The sequence below is a fragment of the Carcharhinus amblyrhynchos genome, chromosome 25 (assembly GCF_965287045.1).
Source record: "Carcharhinus amblyrhynchos chromosome 25, sCarAmb.v2.hapA, whole genome shotgun sequence".
NCBI lineage: Eukaryota > Metazoa > Chordata > Chondrichthyes > Carcharhiniformes > Carcharhinidae > Carcharhinus > Carcharhinus amblyrhynchos.
In genome coordinates this window covers 2,700,916-2,721,826 of record NC_137348.1, presented here as the reverse complement: position 1 = coordinate 2,721,826, position 20,911 = coordinate 2,700,916, and the positions used below count along the sequence as shown (strand labels likewise).

Sequence of the window (20,911 nt, the reverse complement as noted above, 5' to 3'; positions counted from 1 at the left end):
ATAGAATTCTACAGTGCAGAAGGAGGCCATTCGGCCCATCGAGTCTGCACCAACCGAAATCCCACCCAGGCCCTATCCCCATAACCCCCTGCATTTACCTCGCTAGTCCCCCGACACTAAGGGAAAATTCAGCACAGCCAGTTCACCCAACCCGCACATCTTTGGACTGTGGGATGAAACTGGAACACCCAGAGGAAACCCACATAGACACGTGAGAACATGGAAACTCCACACAGCGACCCAAGCCACGAATTGAACCCAGGTCCCACTGCTGACCACTGTGCCAGCGTGCCACGCCATCTTATCAAATGGCGAAGCAGGCTTGAGGGGCCAAATGGCCTGTTCAAGGATAAATGCCAATAGCGATTAGACCGAGTAGCCGATTGTTAGGTTGTAACCTTGATGCTTTTCTAAGCATAGTTCCACACCATCCCAATCATTCCTCTACCCAGAGGCATTGGGGCAGGCCAGATCATTTACAAAACTACTTCAGAGTCCCGAACACCAGCTGCCTCATAGAAATCACAAACCAGTCACAATGTGGTCTTGAAGACGCTGCTTTATCCAGTAATTTTAGTTGAACATGCCACACAAACACTTTCATAGTTGCATATTTACCAAACAACCCCCAACATTCGGTAACCCAGACACATAGTCAAATACACTCGCAAGCTCAGCTCGTTCCCTCAGCAGCTCAACTGCACAGAAAGGTTAAAGTTCATGTATCAACTCCATGCCAACAGATAGAGATCAAATGACCCAGCAACTGGGTTACACTCTTTTTATTCACTATTTAGTAAATGCTGGCAATTACACAATTTAACTACACCTTGATTCCCATGATGTGGACTGAGGTAAGCACAGTAAGTAGTCTCACATCATCAGGTTAAAGTCCAACAGGTTTATTCAGTAGCACTAGCTTTCAGAGCGCCATTCTTTCATCAGGTGAGTGCCATCAGGCACTTTAACCTGGTGTTGTGAGATTACTTACTGTTCCTGGATTCCCAGTTAGTTATGCCTGGCCCACAGCTGGAGTATTGGACAGCACAGCCAGAATAGTACTTGCACAGACAGCTGATACCACAAACACCGTCAGGATGGATGGACTGTCTCAGCTCAGCTTGGGTATGGGGTTAACCAAGAATTGTCAGCTAGGATGCCACACACACCAAGCTTCCCAAAGGTAGGGGAGTCTAAACCCAAAGACAGAGGAGTCTAAAACTAGAGGGCATAGGTTTAAGGTGAGAGGGGAGAGATACAAAAGGGTCCAGAGGGGCAATTTTTTCAGAGGGTGGTGAGTGTCTGGAACAAGCTGACAGAGGTAATAGTGGTGGCAGACACAATTTTGTCTTTTAAAAAGCGTTTAGACAGTTACATGGGTATGATGGATATAGAGGGATATGGGCCAAATGCAGGCAATTGAGATAAGCTTAGGGGTATTTAAAAAAAAGACAAGTTGGGCCTAAGGGCCTGTTTCCATGCTGTAAACCCTCTATGACTACAAGAGGTGTCACAACAGAGGTGAAGCAAGAGTGAGGATTTTTGGGAGGGATTTTAATTGCAAAGCCTCAACACACAGAGGAATTCAAAACCAGAGGCCACCAGTAACAATCATTAATAAACAATCAGGAATTCAGGAGAAATATCTCTCAGAGTGGTGAGAATGTGGAATTATTACAGGGAATGTGGAATTAAACATCTGACAGTGACAGTTATGGAAGGAGAGGCTGATAGGGTGAGAGAAGGTGTCAGTACAGCTTGGGTCTGATGGGATGGATGGCTCGTTTCTGTGCTGTAAACTTGTTCCAATTCTAAAGCACCCAGATGCTTATATATACTGCAGATACCTGGTGGCACGAGTTGCACTCCAAGCATTCCTGGCAATCCTGCATCCGGCACGAAGGACGTCATGAGTGGATTGTCCATTCCCGAGGCCTCCTCCTGAGGGCCTGTGACAAGCCCATCGGATTGGCTGACTTGGTCATACTCGGAACTGGGGGTGCTAGAGCAGAACGGCTGGGGCGTGGCTCTGCCAGAACGGCAAACAAATGCACCTTCCTGCAGAGACAAGAGGGAAAGAGGGTAAGCGGGCAGTGCAGGGCAGGCTGGGTGTGAGAAGCTCCCCCAAGAGCTGGGGTGGAGGGTGCAGTCTTACCTTCAACTGGCTTTCTGTCTGTTGGAGATGTTTAATCCAATCTGGCTCCACATACAATTCCTTATCCGATTGTTCCTTCAATTGAGGGTCAAAGAATCGCAGCTGGGAGGAAATCTGCCCAGGCAGAGTGAGGAGGTAAGTGGGGAGAGACAGAGAAAAACATTCAGCAACTGTGATTCAGATACCATTTTCTGCAAAGTAATTACTTCGGATTTGCTTTTGGGAACAAGAGTGGAGCTACTTTTTAAGTACATCCTCAATGCCCTTTTGAAAATTACTATGGAATCTGTTTCCATGGAGCTTTCCAGCAGCACATACCGGATCAAACTCACTGCGTAAAAAAAACTGAGCTCCTCCCTGTTCTTTTGCTAGTTACAGTAAACCTGTGGCCCTCAGTTACAGAATCATCTGCTGATGAAAACAGCTTCTCCTTAGTTACTCAATCAAAACCTCTCAATTTGAACACTTCCATTAAATCTCATCTGAGCTTACTCTGCTGGAATGAGAACAATCTCAGCTTCTCCCATCCCTTCCCAGAGCAGAATTTCCTCAGCCCTGGTATGGTTCTAGTAAATTTAGAACATAGAACATTACAGCGCAGTACAGGTCCTTCGGCCCTCGATGTTGCGCCGACCAGTGGAACCAATCTAATGACCCGCTAACCTAAATTATTCCAATGTTATCCATATGCCTATCCACTGACCATTTGAACGCCCTTAAAGTTGGCGAGTCCACAACTGCTGCAGGCAGGGCATTCCACGCCCTTACTACCCTCTGAGTAAAGAACCTACCTCTGACATCCGTCCTATAATTACCACCCCTTAATTTAAAGCTATGTCCCCTCGTGTTAGCCATCACCATCCGAGGTAAAAGGCTCTCACTGTCTACCCTATCTAACCCTCTGATCATCTTGTATGTCTCAATTAGGTCACCTGATAACCTTCTTCTCTCTAATGAAAATAACCTCAAGTCCCTCAGCCTTTCTTCATAAGACCTTCCCACCATACCAGGCAACATCGTGGTAAACCTCCTCTGCACCCTTTCCAATGACTCCACATGTTTCTTATAATGCGGCTACCAGAACTGTATGCAATACTCCAAGTGCGGCCGCACCAGAGTTTTGTACAGTTGCAACATGATGTCACGGTTCCGAAATTCAATCCCTCTACCAATAAAAGCTAACACACCATACGCCTTCTTAACAACCTGGGTGCTAACTTTCAGGGAGCTATGCACCTGTACACCGAGATCTCTCTGCTCGTCAACACTATTAAGAGTCCTTCCATTAGCCCTATATTCCGTACTCCTGTTACTCTTACCAAAGTGAATCACCTCACACTTTTCCGTATTAAACTCCATTTGCCACCATTTATTCCGCACTTTCGCCACAGTTTTGACATGGCGGCACAATGGTTAGCACTGCTGCCTCATAGCACCAGGGTCACTGTCTGTATGCAGTTTGCACATTCTCACTGTGTCTGCGTGGGCTTCCTCCGGTTTCCTCCCACAATCCAAAGGTGTGCGGGTTAGGTTAATTAGCCAGGCTAAACTGACCCTTAGTGTCAGGAGGATTAGCAAGATAAATACATGGGTTTATGGGACAGGGTATGGGTGAGATTGTGGTTGGTGCAGACTGACTCGATGGGCTGAATGGCCTCTGTCTGTACTGTAGGATTCTGAGAGATCTCTGATTCTATCTATCCTTCTGAGAGAACAATGCCCAGAATTGGACATCAGCTGCCCAGCTTGAGTTTTACTGCAACTTTTTTCTCTGGTGCCAGATGATAAATTGACCAATTTATTGAGTGGAGTGTCACAAGATGCCCCAGCGGAAGATCAACTCTCAGCTCAGAGCTGATAGTCCATATCAGAACCATACTGACGGTGACACTAAGACCCTTGTCTTTCTGATGAAAGAACGACTTTCCCTAAAGCACACGGTGTCACATTCCTGCTCTCCTCATCTACTCTGCAGATGCTGCCTCCTGTTGTGGACACCTCCAGCAGCAACAGAGACCTGGGCAATTATCCTTCAATGTGTCAGCCAAGCCATCGTTAGACTTTATGACTATGTTGGGGGGGGGGGGGGGACTTATTTCTGCCCCAACACCGGAAGTACTTCCTGCATGTGTGCAGATGCAGTTACAGTGATGCAGGAGAGTTACCCAATGTGGGGCTCGAGATCACCACCCGGGGATTAAGCGTCCTATTAATTACCCATTGGATTGTATAGGAACTTGCTCCTAAAGCCCTTCCAACTTGGCTGACAACGCAGCTCACTACCCAAAATGTCTAAACAGTGGTCTCCTGCAAGTCTGACTGAGCAATAAACTTTTGGATAAGGTAGTTTAGGGACAATTGTTTAGCATATATGGTTTGCTCCATCTGGAAATTTTGTAGCTGAAACATTGCATTATTACTGTTGCCGGCACTGCCACTTCCTTCTCATTGGCATTGTCCCCTTTTATCCTGGGTTTGCTCTCCTGGCCTTGGTTTGGAGGCATTATAAATTACAAAACAAGATCTTAAAACTGGATGCTCCTGCCACCCACCAACTGGGAAGCAGTCAGCTAAAGTGTTGGAGTCCTGTCGATCTTGGTTGGAGGATGAAGGAGGGCTCCACATCAGCTCAATACCCCGGCAAGAGAGTGGGAAGCAAGACCAGCCTGACTTTCTGTTCTTCCAGATAGTTGCAGGGCAGAGTCAGAGGTTTACAGCATGGAAACAGGCCCTTCGGCCCAACTTGCCCACACCACCCTTTTTTTTAAACCCCCAAGCTAGTCCTAATTGCTTGCATTTGGTTCATATACCTCTATACCCGTCATACCCATGTAACTGTCTAAATGCTTTTTAATAGACAAAATTGTACCCTCTACTACCACCTTTGGCAGCTTGTTCCAGACACATACCACCCTCTGAAAAATTGCCCCGGGACCCTTTTGTATCTTTCCCCTCTCACCTTAAACTATGCCCTCCAGTTTTAGACTCCCCTACCTTAGGGAAAAGATATTGACTATCTACTCTATCTAGTGGATTTGTGCCCCTCATTATTTTATAGACAGAGGTTAGACGTTTTGAGCTGGGTGCATTGGTGGACACAGTTAGGCTGTGTGCAATGGGCAGCCATTCCTGCTCAACTCCGCAGAGACCGAGAGGGGGACCAATCCTGCGATATAGGCACTGGCTGTGCTTACCAGAGTTATCTGGTGGGGTAGATCTTGTATATAAACTATGTCACAGGCTGTCTCAGTGTCTCGGTACATTCAGCACCATCTCATTCACATCTTTCTGCACAGCATGCGTTTCGGCTCCCAGTGAGGTGCCTGCCCTTCCCTACCTGTGCCAGCTGGCCACAGCTGCTCTGGCATCACACAATCCAGACACAGCAGAGCAAGTTCACTATCAAATTCAGATCCCACCACCATTTGACATCACAATCATAGCTACATCACTCCTGACAATACCAGTGGGGCAAGGTTGAAAGGGGGAGCAGCAGTAAGATTAAAACTTACCCTGAACAACTGATCCCCACAGCAACAGATTAGACAGCACCTAGCTCAAAACGATGTTGATTCTCCACCCTGCACCTAGCTGGAAGATGGAACAGAAAGCCAAGCTAGTCTTGCTTCTCCTTCCTTGCTGGAGGCATTGAGTTGAAGTGGAGCTCACCACCATCCCTCCACCAAGATTGACAGGACTCCACACGCTGTACCTGTGGTTACCTGGTTTGATTGCACAGTGTGCTGCATTAACTGGGCAGAGTTTACAGCACAAGAACTAGTTATTCAGCCAAACTGGTCTATGCTGTTGTTTGTACTCCTCACAAGCCTCCTCACACCCCTCCTCATCTCACCGCATCAACATATCCGTTAATTCCTTTTTCTCTCGTATTTATCCAGCTTCCCCCTCAAATATATCGATACTGTTCACCTCAACCACTCTGTTTCACACTCTCCCTACCTGAGTGAAGACGTTTCTGTTGAATTCCCAATTGAATTTAATAATGACTATCATATAGCCCTGGGCTTTTGGGACAGTTAATCAGCTTTGTTCAAAATTAAAATTTGAAAAAGAATCTATTATTAAAACTTTTAATTTTAAATCTTTAAAATCTTTATTAAAATGAAACACAGACTTGTCACAGACCTGAATGAGCTGGCTCAGGAACACTGGTGAGTAATAGGCTGGGTTCCTGAGAACAGTTTTCGCGATGACCTCACAGTAGTGAAAGGCTTGTGCAGCCAAGCCCATCTCAGCCAGTCTGCACGCATAAATAAACTTAAAGACCTGCGATGGAAGGAGAGGAGGAAGAGGGGAATAAAATTTGTCATTCCAGCCTGTACTTGGTCATAGCACAATGAGACAATCCAGATCAAATCAGAGACAGTAAATCTGAACGGAAGTTTCTGCTGTACCTGAAAGTTGGGCAGAAAGCAGGCTTGGTTACCCAGAGCCTGTGCGTACTCGTATGCCTCTGTGCGTTGGATAGCTCCATTCGAAGCAAACCTCAGAAAGGACCAACTAAAAACACCAAAGAATCATTTTCAAAACAAGATTACCCCTTTTTGTGAAAACAGATAAATGATCTCCCCATGCGCGCACCCCCGCCTCCCCCCACCCCACCCCCATCATTGGATTTACTGGTCACTATTTTACAATGATAGTCCTATTTCCAGGCTCCTCCTTTGTAAACTTGCTGCTCTCAACTCGACAGCCCATGGGCCAAGGTTCCAGAGCCCAGATTAAACAGTGCCCCATCTTCAAGAAAGCAGCATCAACCCAGTCTACAGTTCATTGAATTCTTTGTATCAAATGTCTGTTCTGGTTTAGAGAGTGGCATGTTTGATGGCCCAGGTGAGGGATTCTGGACACAGGGCAGTGTTAGGAGGCAGAGGCTATAGATGGGGCAGTCAGCAGCAGCTGCTCACATTCTCACAAGCACAGAGTGAGGAAGACCAGGAGTTGGTCCAAGCCTCTCCAATTTGTCTCGACTGTTCTCCATATTGTATATGCAGCAGGCTGACAAAAGTATTTATTCATTTGAGCTCCTGATTTCTTTTGCTCAGATTGTTCTGTCCCTGCCAGTTTGACTTGGTTGGTAGCAACCCCACCCAAGCCCAACTCCAGAGAGACTTGCACACACGACACAGGCTGACAACCTGCTGAGGTTAAGGGCGTACTGCACCTTCGAAAGTTCATCTTTCAGTTCAATCAATGAAGTCCAACCACAAGCGGACATGAAAAGAAAAACATCACGTCCGCGATTCAAATAGAAGCAGGGGATCCCCCCCTGCACCATGCCCTGGGCAATAGCCATCCTTCAACTAATATCACTTCAAAAAAAATAGATGCTCTGTTCTTGGCCCCTATACCTCTGGGATCTTTAGAGTCATAGAGGTTTACAGCATGGAAACAGGCCCTTCAGCCCAACTTGTCCATGCTGCCCCTTTTTTTAAACCCCAAAGCTAGTCCCAATGGCCCATATCTCTCTATACCCATCCTACCCGTGTAACTATCTAAATGCTTTTTAAAAGACAAAATTGTACCCATCTCTACTACTACCAGTGGCAGCTTGATCCAGACACTCACCACTCTGACAAAACTGCCCCTCTGGACCCTTTTGTATCTCTCTCCTCTCACTTTAAACTTATGTCCTCTAGTTTTAGACTCCCCTGCCTTTCAGAAAAGAAATTGACCATCCAGCTGATTTAGGCCCTTAGTATTTTATAGACCTCTATAAGATCATGCCTAAGCCTCCTACGCTCCAGAGAAAAAAGTTCCAGTCTATCCAGCATCTCCTTATAACTCAAACCATCAAGTCCTGATGGCATAGTAGTAAATCTTTTCTGCATTCTTTCTAATTTAATAATATCCTTTCTATAATAGGGTGACCAGAACTGTATACTGTATTCTAAATGTGGCCGTACCAATGTCTTGTACAACTGCAACAAAACGCCCCAGCTCCTGTATTCGATGTTTTGACTAATGAAACCAAGCATGCCAAACGTCTTCTTCACCACGTCCTTCTTGTACAGGTCCCACCTGCCCCAGAAGAAATCCCAATGGTCCATATATCTGAAATTCTCCTGCCTATACCAGCTGTTTAGCCACGTGATGAGCTGTAGTACCTTCCTATTCCTAGCCTCACTAGCACACAGCACAGGGAGCTATCCTCTTCCTGTACACAATTTAACACGTTTGCCTGCAATAGGAACCACACTTTGAAAGTACTCCACTGGCTATAAAGCACTTTGCGAGATCCCAGGGATGTGAAAGGCGCTAAACAAATGACACCTTTTTCTTGCCAAACACAAGACACCACATGACAGCTCACCTGTGGTTTGAGCCAATCAGAACAAGTTTGGTAGTCTTTCTGGTGTACACTCCAAACCCAACCTGTGCCATCAGGTAACAGAAGTGCGAGGCATCCAGCAATCCTTTGGTAGCTGCAAGGGAAGGAATCCCACTGTCAACACTTTCCACTCTGACACAGGATTAGATGGGGGCCATTCAGCCCCTCCAGCCTGTTCACTCATTCAATCAAATCATGGCTGATCTGTACCACAACTGCACTTGTCTATAATCCTCACCCAATGAAAGTCTTATCACTCAATTTTAAAATTTATACTCGATTTCCTGCATCAAGAGCTGTCATGATGTGGGGATGTTGGCGTTGGACTGGCATAGTAAGAAATCTCTCAACACCAGGTTAAAGTTCAACAGGTTTTTTGGTAGTACAAGCTTTCAGAGCATCGCTTCATCACCACTTGAGTGCTCACCTAATGATGGGGCAGCATTCTGAAAGCTTGTGCTACCAAATAAACCTATTGGACTTTAATCTGGTGTTGTAAGAGCTGTCAGAGAAAGGATTCCAGATTTCCACTGCTCTGTGTGAAGTGTTTCCAGGGATCAGTGCCCTGACTAAGGCTATGGATAGGGTTTTAAACTAAAAGGACGATAAGGAGTTTGGTGAAGGAAAGATCTAGAAGTCCAAAGAAAAAGATCAAAGCAATAGAGCAGTGTAGTGATTGGGATAAAGATAAGCACGGTGGCACAGTGGTTAGCACAGCTGCCTCACAGTGCCAGGGACCTGGGTTCAATTCCAACCTCGGTCTGTGTGGAGCTTGTACATTCTTTTTGTGTCTGTGTGGGTTTCCTCCGGGTGCTCTGGTTTCCTCCCACACTCCAAAGACGTGCGGGTTACGTTGATTGGCCATGCTAAATTGCCCCTAGTGTCAGGGGGATTAGCAGTGTAAATATGTGGGATTACAGGAATAGGGCCTGGGTCTGATAGTGGTCGGTGCAGACTTGATGGCCCGAATGGCCTCTTTCTGCACTGTAGGGATTTTATGGTCTATTCTATATTCTAAGCAGAGTGGGACAGTAGTGCATCAGTGAATAAACAAAGATGAAGCCTCTTTATATGAGCACACAAAGCATTGTAATGAAATAAAAGAATTTGCAAACAAAAAAATAAATGGTTTCAATCTAATCAGCATGACTAAACTATGCTGACAAGGTGACCAGGGAAATAATATTCCAGAGCACTTTATAAAGACAGACAGAATGGAAAAGGAGGAGCAGCCCCGATAGAGTGATACAAAGATGGTAATGGGAAAGGATCTTGGCTCAGGAGATCAGGAAATAGAATCAGTTTGGGTGAAGATTAGGAATAGCAAGGGTCACAAAACACCAGTGGGAAAGGTTTATAGGGCTCATTACATTAGTTATACCGTTAGAGCATTAAACAAGAAATAATTGGCATTTAAAACAAAAGCAACAATTATTTTAGGCTATTTTAATCTCCAATATACAGAATGAATCAAACAAACTGACAAAGGGAATCTGGAAGATGAGTTTGGAAAATGCTTTTGTGACAGTTTCAGAGAAAAGTATTTCTGAACCTATCTGGGAATAAAGCTATTTTAGATCTAATATTGAGCAGTGAGGCAGGGTTATACTAAAAGACCCCCTGCGAATTAGTAATCATAACACAACCAAATTCCAAATCAAGCTCAAGTTCGACATACTCAAGTCCAAAATAAGAATCTTAAACAAAACCAATGATATGGGTATGAGGGGAGAAGCGGCTCAGGCTGACTGAATGAATAGACTAAAAGCCATGGCTGTAAACTAACATTGGGAAACATTTCAAGAAACAGTAAAACATGTGTTTTTACAATTTCAAGGAATGAGCGTGCTGCTGGCACAGTTAACATTTGCTTCCCATCTCTCATTGCCCTCAGGAAGGTGATGGTGAGCTGCCTTCTTTAACTGCTGCAGGGTGTGGAACCATAGAGGTTTACAGCATGGAAACAAGCCCTTTGGCCCAACTTGTCCATGCCGCCTTTTTTTTAAGCCCCTAGGCGAATCCCAATTGCCCGCATTTGGCCCATATCCCTCTATATCCATCGTACCCATGTAACCGTCTACATGCTTTTTAAAAGACAAAATTGTATCTGCCTCTACTATTACCTCTGGCAGGTTGTACCAGACACTCACCACCCTCTGTGAAAAAATTGTCCTTCTGGACACTTTTGAAACTCTTCCCTCTCACCTTAAACCTATGCCCTCTAGTTTTAGACTCCCCCACCTTTGGGAAAAGATATTGACTATCTAGCTGATCTATGTCCCTCATTATTTTACAGACCTCTATAAGATTACCCCCTAAGCCTCCCAGCTCCAGAGAAAAAAGTCCCAGTCTATTCAGTCTCTCCTTATAACTCAAACCAACAAGTCCTGGTAGCATCCTAGTAAATCTTTTCTGCACTCTTTCTAGTTTAATAATGACTTTTCCACAATAGGGTGACCAGAATTGCACACAGTATTCCAAGTGTGGCCTCACCAAGGCCTTGTACAACTTCAGTAAGATGTCCCAACTCCTGTACGTGGTACAGCCAGTTCTACTGGGGGATGGAATGCCAGGATCTTGATCCAGTAACAGCAAAGGAATGGCAATACAGACACAAGTCAGGATGGTGCCTGGCTTGCAGAGAACTTGCAGGTGGTGCCCTGTGTAAGATCTTTGATTCATCCCCCTGAATTGACCCTAATTCACAGTGCCCCCAGGCAATGGCAGGAGCAAGAAGTTTTCTCACCCATAGCTTTGACAGGAGGGGAGACGAAGAGTGTGTCTTGGGGTGGATTATGAACCTCATGAAAGTGAGGGGGAAATTCCAGGAAAACACTCAGCTGTCAGGAAATGGTGGAGCTGTGACCTACCAAGTGTGTCTCCCATTGTGGTGATTGTTTTCCTGTCCAGATCGGGACCACTGGAAAGGTTGGACAGCACCATGGCAAGGTGGGGTCGCCAGTCCCCCCATTTCTCATCTCCACAACACTGCAACATAAAAAAAAAGCAATAGGATTACAGACCGGTAATCTCTTATTTCTCAGATTCCTGGTTTTATACCAGGCCCTTATCAATCATTCTGTGGTAAAATGCATTAGTATCCAAAGCAAGCTGCAGAATAGTGGAAACCCTGAAAGCTTTTTCTTTGAAGCCAATTCATAGCCCAGCCCTTCATTAAACTGATGACTGATACAGTTTTACAAACAGCAGCAGTTCCTGGTACCTGGACAAACTGCTCTAATAAGTTATTTGACCACAAAAAGCATCAATCACAGGCCCCAACATGTCCTACCCATTACCCAACAGCCCAAAATTCACTTGTGTATTTTGTAGAAGAGGGCATTTGATAAGTGCAGTAATTTTTTTTAAAGAATATGCATTTACAGGATATGAGAATTGCTGGCTAGGTCAGCATTTATTGATCATTCCTAGTTGCTCATGAGATGGTGGTGGTGAGCTTCCTTCTTGAACAGCTACTGAGGTGTGGGTAAATCCACAGTGCTGTTAGGGATGGAATTAAGACTTTGACCCAGCATCAATGAAGGAATCTATTATCTATTTCCAATGCAGCATGGTGAGTGGTTTGAAGGGAAAGTTACAGGCATCTGCTGCCCTTGTCTTTCTAGATGGTAGTGGCCATAGGTTTGGAAGTTGCTGCCCAAGGAGCCCTGGTGAGCTGCAGGAGTGCGTCTTGCAAATGGTAGACGCGGGTGCCACGCGTGCAAGTGGTGGAGGTACTGAATGTTTTTTGGAAGGAGTGCTAGAGTGTTGTTGAAGCTGCACTCATCCAAGCAAATGGAGAGTATCCCATCACACTCTGACTTGTGCCTTTTAGAAGTGGACAGGCTTCGGGGAGTCAGGTGGTGGGTTGGTCACTACAGGATTCCCAGACTCTGATCTGCTCTTGTAGCCACAGTATTTATATGGCTAGTTCTGTTTCTAGCCACCCCAGGATGTTGATAATGGGGGAATAAGAGATGGTAATGCTATTGAATGCCAAAGGCCGATCCTCTCTTGTTGGACATGGTCATTGCCTGGCACTCGTGACCACTTCCATCCCTCTGGTGATAATCGAGAGTAGATTAGAGAACAGGGTGGCAATTGGCCAGGTTGGATTTGTCCTTTTTGTGTACAGGATATACCTGGGCAATTTTCCACATTGCTGAATAGATGCCAGCATTGTAGCTGTACTAGAACAAAGTGGTTAGAAGCATGGCAAGTTCAAGAACAGACACCTTTGATACTATTGCTGGAATATTGTCAGGGCCCGGGGCCTTTACAGTATCCGATGCCATCAGCCGTTTCTTGATATCTGTGATGCCAGGGACCTCCAGAACAGGCTAAGATGAATCATCCATCAGAACTTCTGGCTCAAGATTGTTGCAAGTGCTTCAGCCTTATCATTTGCACTGACATGTTGGGCTCCTCCATCATTGAGGATGGGAATATTTGTGGGACCTCCTCCTCCACCGAGTTATTTAATTGTTCAGCACCATTCACGACTGGATGTGGCAAAGCTTAGATCTGACCCATTGGTTGTGGGATCACTTAGCTCCGTCTATTACTTGCTGCTTCTGATGTTTGGCATGCAAATAGTTCTGCGTTGTCACTTCACCAGGTTGATATCTCATTTTTCGTTATGTCTGGTGGTGCTCCTGGCATTCCCTCCAGCACCTATCATTGAACCAGGGTTGATCTCCTGGTAGTAGAGTGGGGAATATGCCAGGCCACGAGGTTATGGATTGTGGTCAAGTACAGTTCTGCTGTTGCCCATCTCATGGATGCCCAGTTGTGTGTTGCAAGGTCAATTCATTTAGCATTGCAATGCCACACAACACGATGGAGGACATCCTCAATTTGAAGACAGCACTTTTTCTCCACTAGGACTACATGCTGGTCACCCTTACTGATACCATCGTGGACAAATGCATCTGTGACAGACAGGGGGTTGGGGAGAGGATGAGGTCAAGTATGTTTTCCCCTCTTGTTGGTTCCCTCACCACCTGCCGCAGTCCCAGGCCAGCAGCGACGTCCTTTAGGACCCAGCCAGCTCGATTTGTGGTGATATTACTGAGCCACTATTGGTGACGGACATTGAAGTCCACCTACCCAGAATACATGCTGTGTCCATGCCACTCTCAGTGCTTCCTACAGATGGTGTTCAACAAGGAAGAGGACTGAGACATCAGCTGAGGGGAATTAGTATGTGGTAATTAGGAGGATTCCTTGCCCACGTTTGACTTGCTGCCATGAGACTTCATGGGTTTCAGAGTCAATGTTGAGGATTCCCAGGACAATGGCCTCCCAACTGTATACCATTGTACCACCATCTCTGAGGCCGGGCATACCATATATCAGGCTATTGTTTGTTTATTCCTTAAGACAGCTCTCTCAATTTTGGCACAAGCCCCTGGATATTAGAAAGGAGGACAGGATGAAGTTTTCCTGTCAATGCTGGATGATCTGTTCAGTTTCATTCCTTTTTGTTTTCTGTGTAGCGATTCAATACAACTGAGTGGCTTGCTTAGGAGTCAGCTACATTGTGGTGGATCTGCATCAGACCAGGTGAGGGCGATGACGTTCCCTTCCCTGAATGACATTAGTGAACCAGATGGGTTTTTACAACAATCAACAGTGGTTTCATGGTCATTAGATTTTTAATTCTAGATGTTCCATTGCATTTTGGTGCTGGGATTTGAACTCGGGTCCCCAGATTCTGGGTCTCTGGATTACTATACCACCGCCTCCGCTATCTTACTAGACTAAATCCTGGAAGCTCTGATTCGAATGCAATTATGGGCAGCTTGAGAATTAAAATTAAGATTTTTTTTCAAACAAGCCTGGAAATAAAAAGCTAGGATCAGTAAAAGTGACCATGAAGCAGCCAGTCAGATTGTCATTAAAATCCCAATATATCCCTAACGCCCTCTTGAGAAGGGAACTTGTTTCCATTACCCGCACTAAGCCTATATCTGAGCCCAGTCTCATAGCAATGCCCTGAGGTTAAACAGCCCTTTCAGGGAGTCAGTCAATTGCACCTAACTCACTACCAAAGGCTCAAGGTGGCAGCTCATCTCCACCTTCTCAGGGCAACAAATGCTGGCTTTGCCACTGAAACAATCCCAAGAATTAATTTTAAAAATACTAATCTGGAACAAAATTCAACTGAATTTTTCTGTATCTAACCCCATGCTGTACCTGCCCTGCGAGTGTTTGATGGGGACATTGTAGAGGGAGCTTTACTCTGTACCAAATCCCGTGCTGTACCAGTTCTGGGAGTGTTTGATGGGGACATTGTAGAGGGAGCTTTACTCTGTATCGAATCCCGTGCTGTACCAGTCCTGGGAGTGTTTGATAGAGCAGTGTAGAGGGAGCTTTATTCTGTATCTAACCCCACGCTGTACCTGCTCTGGGAGTATTTGATGGGGACAGTGTAGAGGGAGCTTTACTCTGTATCTAACCCCATGCTGTATCTGCCCTGGGAGTGTTTGATGGGGACAGTGTAGAGGGAACCTGAATCACAATGTTCAATAATGGTAACATTAGCTGGACTGACCGTGGCAGCGGCTGGCATGCGCCCAGACATCAGTTGGTATACTGTCTGCAGAGGATCATTGATGGGCAGGCTGTTGGCAAACCTGTAGATGAAGGCAGTAGAGTGTAAATGGTTAGTCTGTAGATATTAGGCAAGATCTGCTGAGTTATAAACACACGAGTGAAAAGGAATAAGCCATTTAGCTTCTTAAGCCTGCTCCACCATTCAATTAGATCTTGACTATCTGATATAACTACACTCTGCCTACACCCAATAACCTATCACCCCCTTGCTTACCAAGAATCTATCTTTGCCTTGAAAATATTCAAAGCTTCTGCCTCCACTGACTTTTGATGAAGGGAGTGTCCCAGACATTAAAGAAAATAATTCTCCTCATCTGTGTCTCATCTGTCTTAAAGGGATGACTTTACTTTTAAACAGTGACTCCTAGTTCTAGACTCTCCCACAAAAGGAAACCTCCTCCCCATATCCACCCTGTCAACACCCCTCAGGATCTTATATGTTTCAACCAAGACATCTCTTACTTTTCCAAATTGCTGCAAAGTCTAAACTTCCCTCAAGACCCACTCATTCCATGTTTTACTCTGGAGAAAGTGGTGTTGTGGTATTGTCACTAGGCTAGAGACCCAAAGCAATGCTTTGGGGACCTAGGTTCAAATCCCTCCCTGGAAATTTGAATTCAATGAAAAGCTGGAATCTAATGACCTTTAAACCATTGTTCGTTGTGGTAAAAATCCAGCTGGTTCGCTAATGCCCTTTAGGAAAGGAAATCTGCCATCCTTACTTGGTCAGGTCTATATGTGACTCCAGACCCACAGCAATGTGACTGACTCTTAAACATCCTCTGAAATAAATGTGCAAACCACACAGTTCAAGGGCAATTGGGGATGGGCAATAAATGCTGGCCTAGCCAGTGACACCACATCCCACAAATGAATAAAAAACTCTCTGATCAAGACTTGGGGCATTGATTCCTAGCTGGTGCTAAAAGCCAGTGCAGGCATAATGGGCCTAATGGCCTCCTTCTGCGCTGCAACAATTCTGAGATTCTGTGAACTGCTTCCAATGCACTTCTATCTTTTCTTAAATAAGGTGAACAGTAATCCAAATATGGTCTCACTGGTGCCTTGTACAAGTGAAACATAACTTTAATTCCTTTCACAACAAATGATCACATTCTATTAACTTTCCTAATTACCTGCCGTACCTGAACACTAGCCTTTAGTGATTCATGCAGGAGGACACTGAGATCCTTCTGCACCTCGGAGCTCTTTAATCTCTCATTATTTAGATAATAGTAAGACGTCTCACAGCATCAGATTAAAGTCCAACAGGTTTATTTAGAATCATGAGCTTTCAGAGCACTGCTCCTTCATCAGATGAGTCACCTGATGAAGGAGCAATGCTCCGAAAGCTCATGATTCCAAATAAACTTGTTGGACTTTAACCTGGTGTTGAGAGACTTCTTAACGTGCCCACCCCAGTCCAACACCAGCATTTCCACATCACATTTAGATAATGTTTCTTTTTAATTCTTCCTGCCAAAACAGACAATTTCACATTTTCCCATATTATATTCCATTTGCCAATTTTGTGCCAACTCATTAACCTTTTTTTTTGTAGCTTTCTTACATCCTCTTCAGAACTTACTTTCCTACCTGTGAATGCTCATGAAGAGCACTGTACAAATGCAAATCCTTTCTTTAACCCCTGCACACACAGTTAATTTCACACTCTCTCTCCATTCCCCTCATGGTGCTGAGGCTTGCTGGGGTACCTGGCAGAGCACTGTGATGTAATATACAGGGGACTGAGGCTTCCCTACTTTTCCGGTCCTGAGGCAGACAATGCCCTCCTCAGGAGATGCAGGCTTTAAGGCAGTGATGTCCAGGTATGGTGGTGGCTGGATATTCAACCAGTGGGTCATGACACAAAAGTCTGACATGCCCAGAGCTTAGAATTTTACAACATAGAAAGAAGCAACTTGTCCATGTTGGTGTTTCTGCTCCATTCTTGTCTCCTCTTACTCTATCCAAGATTGGTGACAGTCTTTCTTACCACAGTAACTATTCAAAAGTTAAAGTTTATTTATTAGTCACAAGTAAGGCTTACATTAACACTACAATGAAGTTACTGTGTAATTCCCCTAGTTGCCAAACTCCAGTGCCAGTTTGGATCAATGCACCTAATCCACATGTCCTTCAGAATGCGGGAGGAAACCCGAGCACCTGAAGGAAACCCACACAGACACGGGGAGACTGTGCAAACTCCACACAGTGACCCTAGTCGGGAATTGAACCCAGGTCTCTGGCACTGTGAGGCAGCAGTGCTAACCACTGTGCCACCCACCTTCAGAAAGTATTTCACTGGCTGTAACATGCTTTGGGACATCTGGTAGTCGTGTCAGGTGCTATAGTGAGGCAAGTGTTCCTTTTGTATCTTTAGTAATGATTCTTAGTTTTGCCTTCTCTACAAATTAATTCATCATCATCTTTATCTCTACCTATTTAACACTTTAAAGACCTCCATCAGATCAACAAGTTACCCTTCTCTTTTCTGGAGAAATGAATTTCAGCTTATCACTCTTTCTTGAGTAGCTTCTACCTGGTCATGACCTTTGCGTGGGTCCGGTTATCCATTTTGCTGGCCAATAACAAAGCGTGGCCCCAAAGTCCGTGCTTCATGGCTGACTCCAGGGCATCCTGCAGAGGCACATACAACACCAGTCAAACAGGAACACACACACAGTGCTATCAGCGAGTGATTCTCCAGCACAGAGAGACACTGTGCACAATGCTATCAGGAAGTGATTCACCAGCACAGACACACGCACGCTGCCATTACTGAGCAATTCGCTAGTGTGCACATGGTGCCGTGATTCCCAAGCGCGCGCACGCACACACACACGGTGCTGTTAGCAAGGGATTGTTAATCTGACTTTTACCTTCTTGCGACCAAAAAGCAGCAGCTCACGGAAACGTTCCGTGTCCTTGCCAGGGTTTTCCGTGCCACTACCATCAAGGAAGCCGTCCGTGAAGAGGGATGTACAAGACTCGTCTTCTGCACGTGGAACCAAATCGTTGTTGAAGTCAATTAGATTGGCTTCATTGGGTGATTTTCCAGGAAGCCAGACAGAACGATGTTCCCGCAGTAGTAGCTCAGCGATATCCGTACCAATCACTGTCTGAAATGGTATTAAACATTCAACATCAGAGTTTTGTACATAACAAATTATCCGTGTCACTGTGGTCAGAGCTTGAGCAGTGGCTATGAAATTACACACCACAGATAGCAGTGGGGGAACTGGATATAAACCACACGTAGAGATTAAAGAAAGGCTCGGATTTCATAAGAACATAAGAAATAGGAGCAGGAGTAGGCCATCTAGCCCTTCGAGCCTGCCCAGCCATTCAATAAGATCATGGCTGATCTGTCGTGGCTCAGTTCCACATTCCCGCTTTCTCCCCATAATCCTTAATCCCCTCTCTTATCAAAAACCCATCAACCTGCATCTTAAAAATATTTAGCGAGGCAGCCTCCACCACTTCAACGAGCAGAGAATTCCAGAGATTCACCACCCTTTGAGTGAAGAAGTTCTTCCTCAACTCCGTTCTAAACCGCCCCCCCTTTATCTTGAGGCTGTGCCCCCTAGTCCTACTGTCCTTTCTGAGCGGGAAGAGTCTCTCCACCTCTATCCTATCCATCCCATTCATCATCTTATACGTCTCAATGAGATCTCCCCTCATTCTTCTAAACTCTAACGAGTACAAGCCTAGTTTATTCAGCCTCTCCTCATAGCTCAACCCCCTCAACTCCGGCATCATTTCTTTGGCATCTTTCACAAATTCAGGTCATGCCAAAGTGCCTCACAGCCAATTAAATACTGCGTGAAGTGCAGTCACTTTTAATGTAGGAAACGCAACAATCAATTTGTGAACAGCAAGATCCCACAAACAGCAATGAGATAAACAAACAGATAATCCAATCTTTACTGATATTGGCTGAGGGATAAGTCTTGGCCAGGCATTCTCCACAATACTGCCGTGGGCTCTTTAGGAGCCATGCAAAAGGGCAGACAGGTCCTCAATTAAACATTTCAGCCAAAAGATGATACGTCTAATATTGCACCTGTTTCCATTCCTCACCCTCCTGGGGGCAATGGAGAAGTGAGATGAAAACTGAGTATTCTTCTTTACAAGCATTCTGAAAGCTGTTGCATTGAGTACCATGACATAAGGGACTCGATGCGACAGCATTATGGCCGGCACAGCGGCACAGCAGTTGGCACGGCAGTTAGTACTGCTGCCTTACAGCGCCAGCGACCCAGGTTCGATTCCCGGTTTGGGTCACTATGCAGAGTCTGCACGTTCTCCCAATGCCTGCACAGGTTTCCCCTCTGGTTTCCTCCCACAGTCCAAGATGTGCAGGTTAGGTGGACTGGCCACGCTAAATTGCCCCTTAGTGTCAGGAGGACTAGTTTGGGTAAATGCAAGGGGTTATGGGTAGGGCCTCAGTGTGATCGCGGTCGGTGCAGACTCGATGGGCCAAATGGCATTTTTCTGCACTGAAGGATTCTATGAATGCACAAGAAGAACATTTCAACCTTTCAGAGTGCAGGTTAGGTTGACTGGCCATGATAAATTGACCCTTAGTGCCAGGAGGATAAGCAGGGTAAAAACATAGGACTATGGGGATAGGGTCTGGGTGGGATTGTTATTGGTGCAGACTCGATGGGCCGAATGGCCTCCTCCTGCACTTTAGGGATTCCATGATTCCCATCAGTTCCTGTACATGTACAGGATACAGCAGTAATAGTGAATAATGATTCATTGCCATTCAGTGATCCACATGAGCACATGCTCAAGATGCTGGAACACAAACAAGCTGTTAGATGACTATTACAAAACAGCCAATATAAATAGGACTGTGTGCTGGAGGAGAATATTCATTCAGGATGGTGCAAAGTAGCAGAGAGACTCACCCCATTCTGTCTACATAACAGCACAATCAGCTCCCACAGCAGGTTGGCAGACTCCTTATCCAGAAGTTCGTCATTCCTCAGGCATTCTGTGGCCTTGTTTTGAGCAAAGTTGATAACATCGACTTTATGAGTTTCTTCCCTGAAGAAAAAATAATCAGAAAGGGACCTTGAACCTTTAAAGTTCACTGATTAGCAAACATGCACTGCAATAGTGCAAGCAACAACAGGGTATAAGATTAGCAATGGGAGGCAACCTTGTGACATGGGTTAGTAATCAGTGGGGAGCAAGGACATAAAGCCAACACACACTCAGACAGGATGCAACCAGTAATGTTCCACAAGAGATCTATACTGGGATCTCAGCTTTTCACCATACTTATTAACGACTTAGATGAAGGAAGAGAGTGAAAAATCTCAGCATATCTGACAGCATCTGTGGAGAGATGCTGTCAGGCTTGACAGCATCTCTCCACAGTGAAACCAACGTTTTGAATCTATATGACCCTTTGTCAGAGCTCTGGACGTTGGTTCCACTGTCCCTCCATAGAGGCTGTCAGATCTGCTGAGATTTTTCAGCATTTTTCTGTTCTTGTTTCAGATTCCAGCATCTGCAATAATTTGCATTTATCTAAAGAAACAGTGTTGGATATCTTTGTTCACAGATAACACTATTTGGAAGCACAGAAAGTTGTGAAAACAGGAACAGGAGATTACAAAAGGAATGTGCAGAGAGCAGATTTGGAAGAGGACAGATATCATGGAGAGGGCTGGAACTGAAAGAGAGTTACAGAAATAACGAGGGGTAAGGCTATGGAGTGATTTGAACATAAGGATAAAATCAACTATCTTTTCATAATGTCCTACATC

General features: G+C 45.2%; 1 protein-coding gene across 2 annotated transcripts in view; it reads right to left on the bottom strand.

Moving 5' to 3' along the window:
• The window catches only part of sec16a (SEC16 homolog A, endoplasmic reticulum export factor), a 67,356-nt gene that overhangs the window by 18,136 nt on the left and 28,309 nt on the right, over window positions 1-20,911 (bottom strand). For both annotated transcript variants that reach the window (XM_080212440.1, XM_080212441.1), the window contains exons 10-19: window positions 20,045-20,183; window positions 18,008-18,247; window positions 17,668-17,765; window positions 15,064-15,145; window positions 11,378-11,495; window positions 8,490-8,601; window positions 6,571-6,676; window positions 6,302-6,442; window positions 2,156-2,269; window positions 1,848-2,058 (exon numbers count right to left, since the gene is read on the bottom strand). In XM_080212440.1, the coding sequence (XP_080068566.1) occupies window positions 1,848-2,058; window positions 2,156-2,269; window positions 6,302-6,442; window positions 6,571-6,676; window positions 8,490-8,601; window positions 11,378-11,495; window positions 15,064-15,145; window positions 17,668-17,765; window positions 18,008-18,247; window positions 20,045-20,183 (1,361 nt within the window). The remainder of the gene's footprint in view (window positions 1-1,847; window positions 2,059-2,155; window positions 2,270-6,301; window positions 6,443-6,570; window positions 6,677-8,489; window positions 8,602-11,377; window positions 11,496-15,063; window positions 15,146-17,667; window positions 17,766-18,007; window positions 18,248-20,044; window positions 20,184-20,911) is intronic.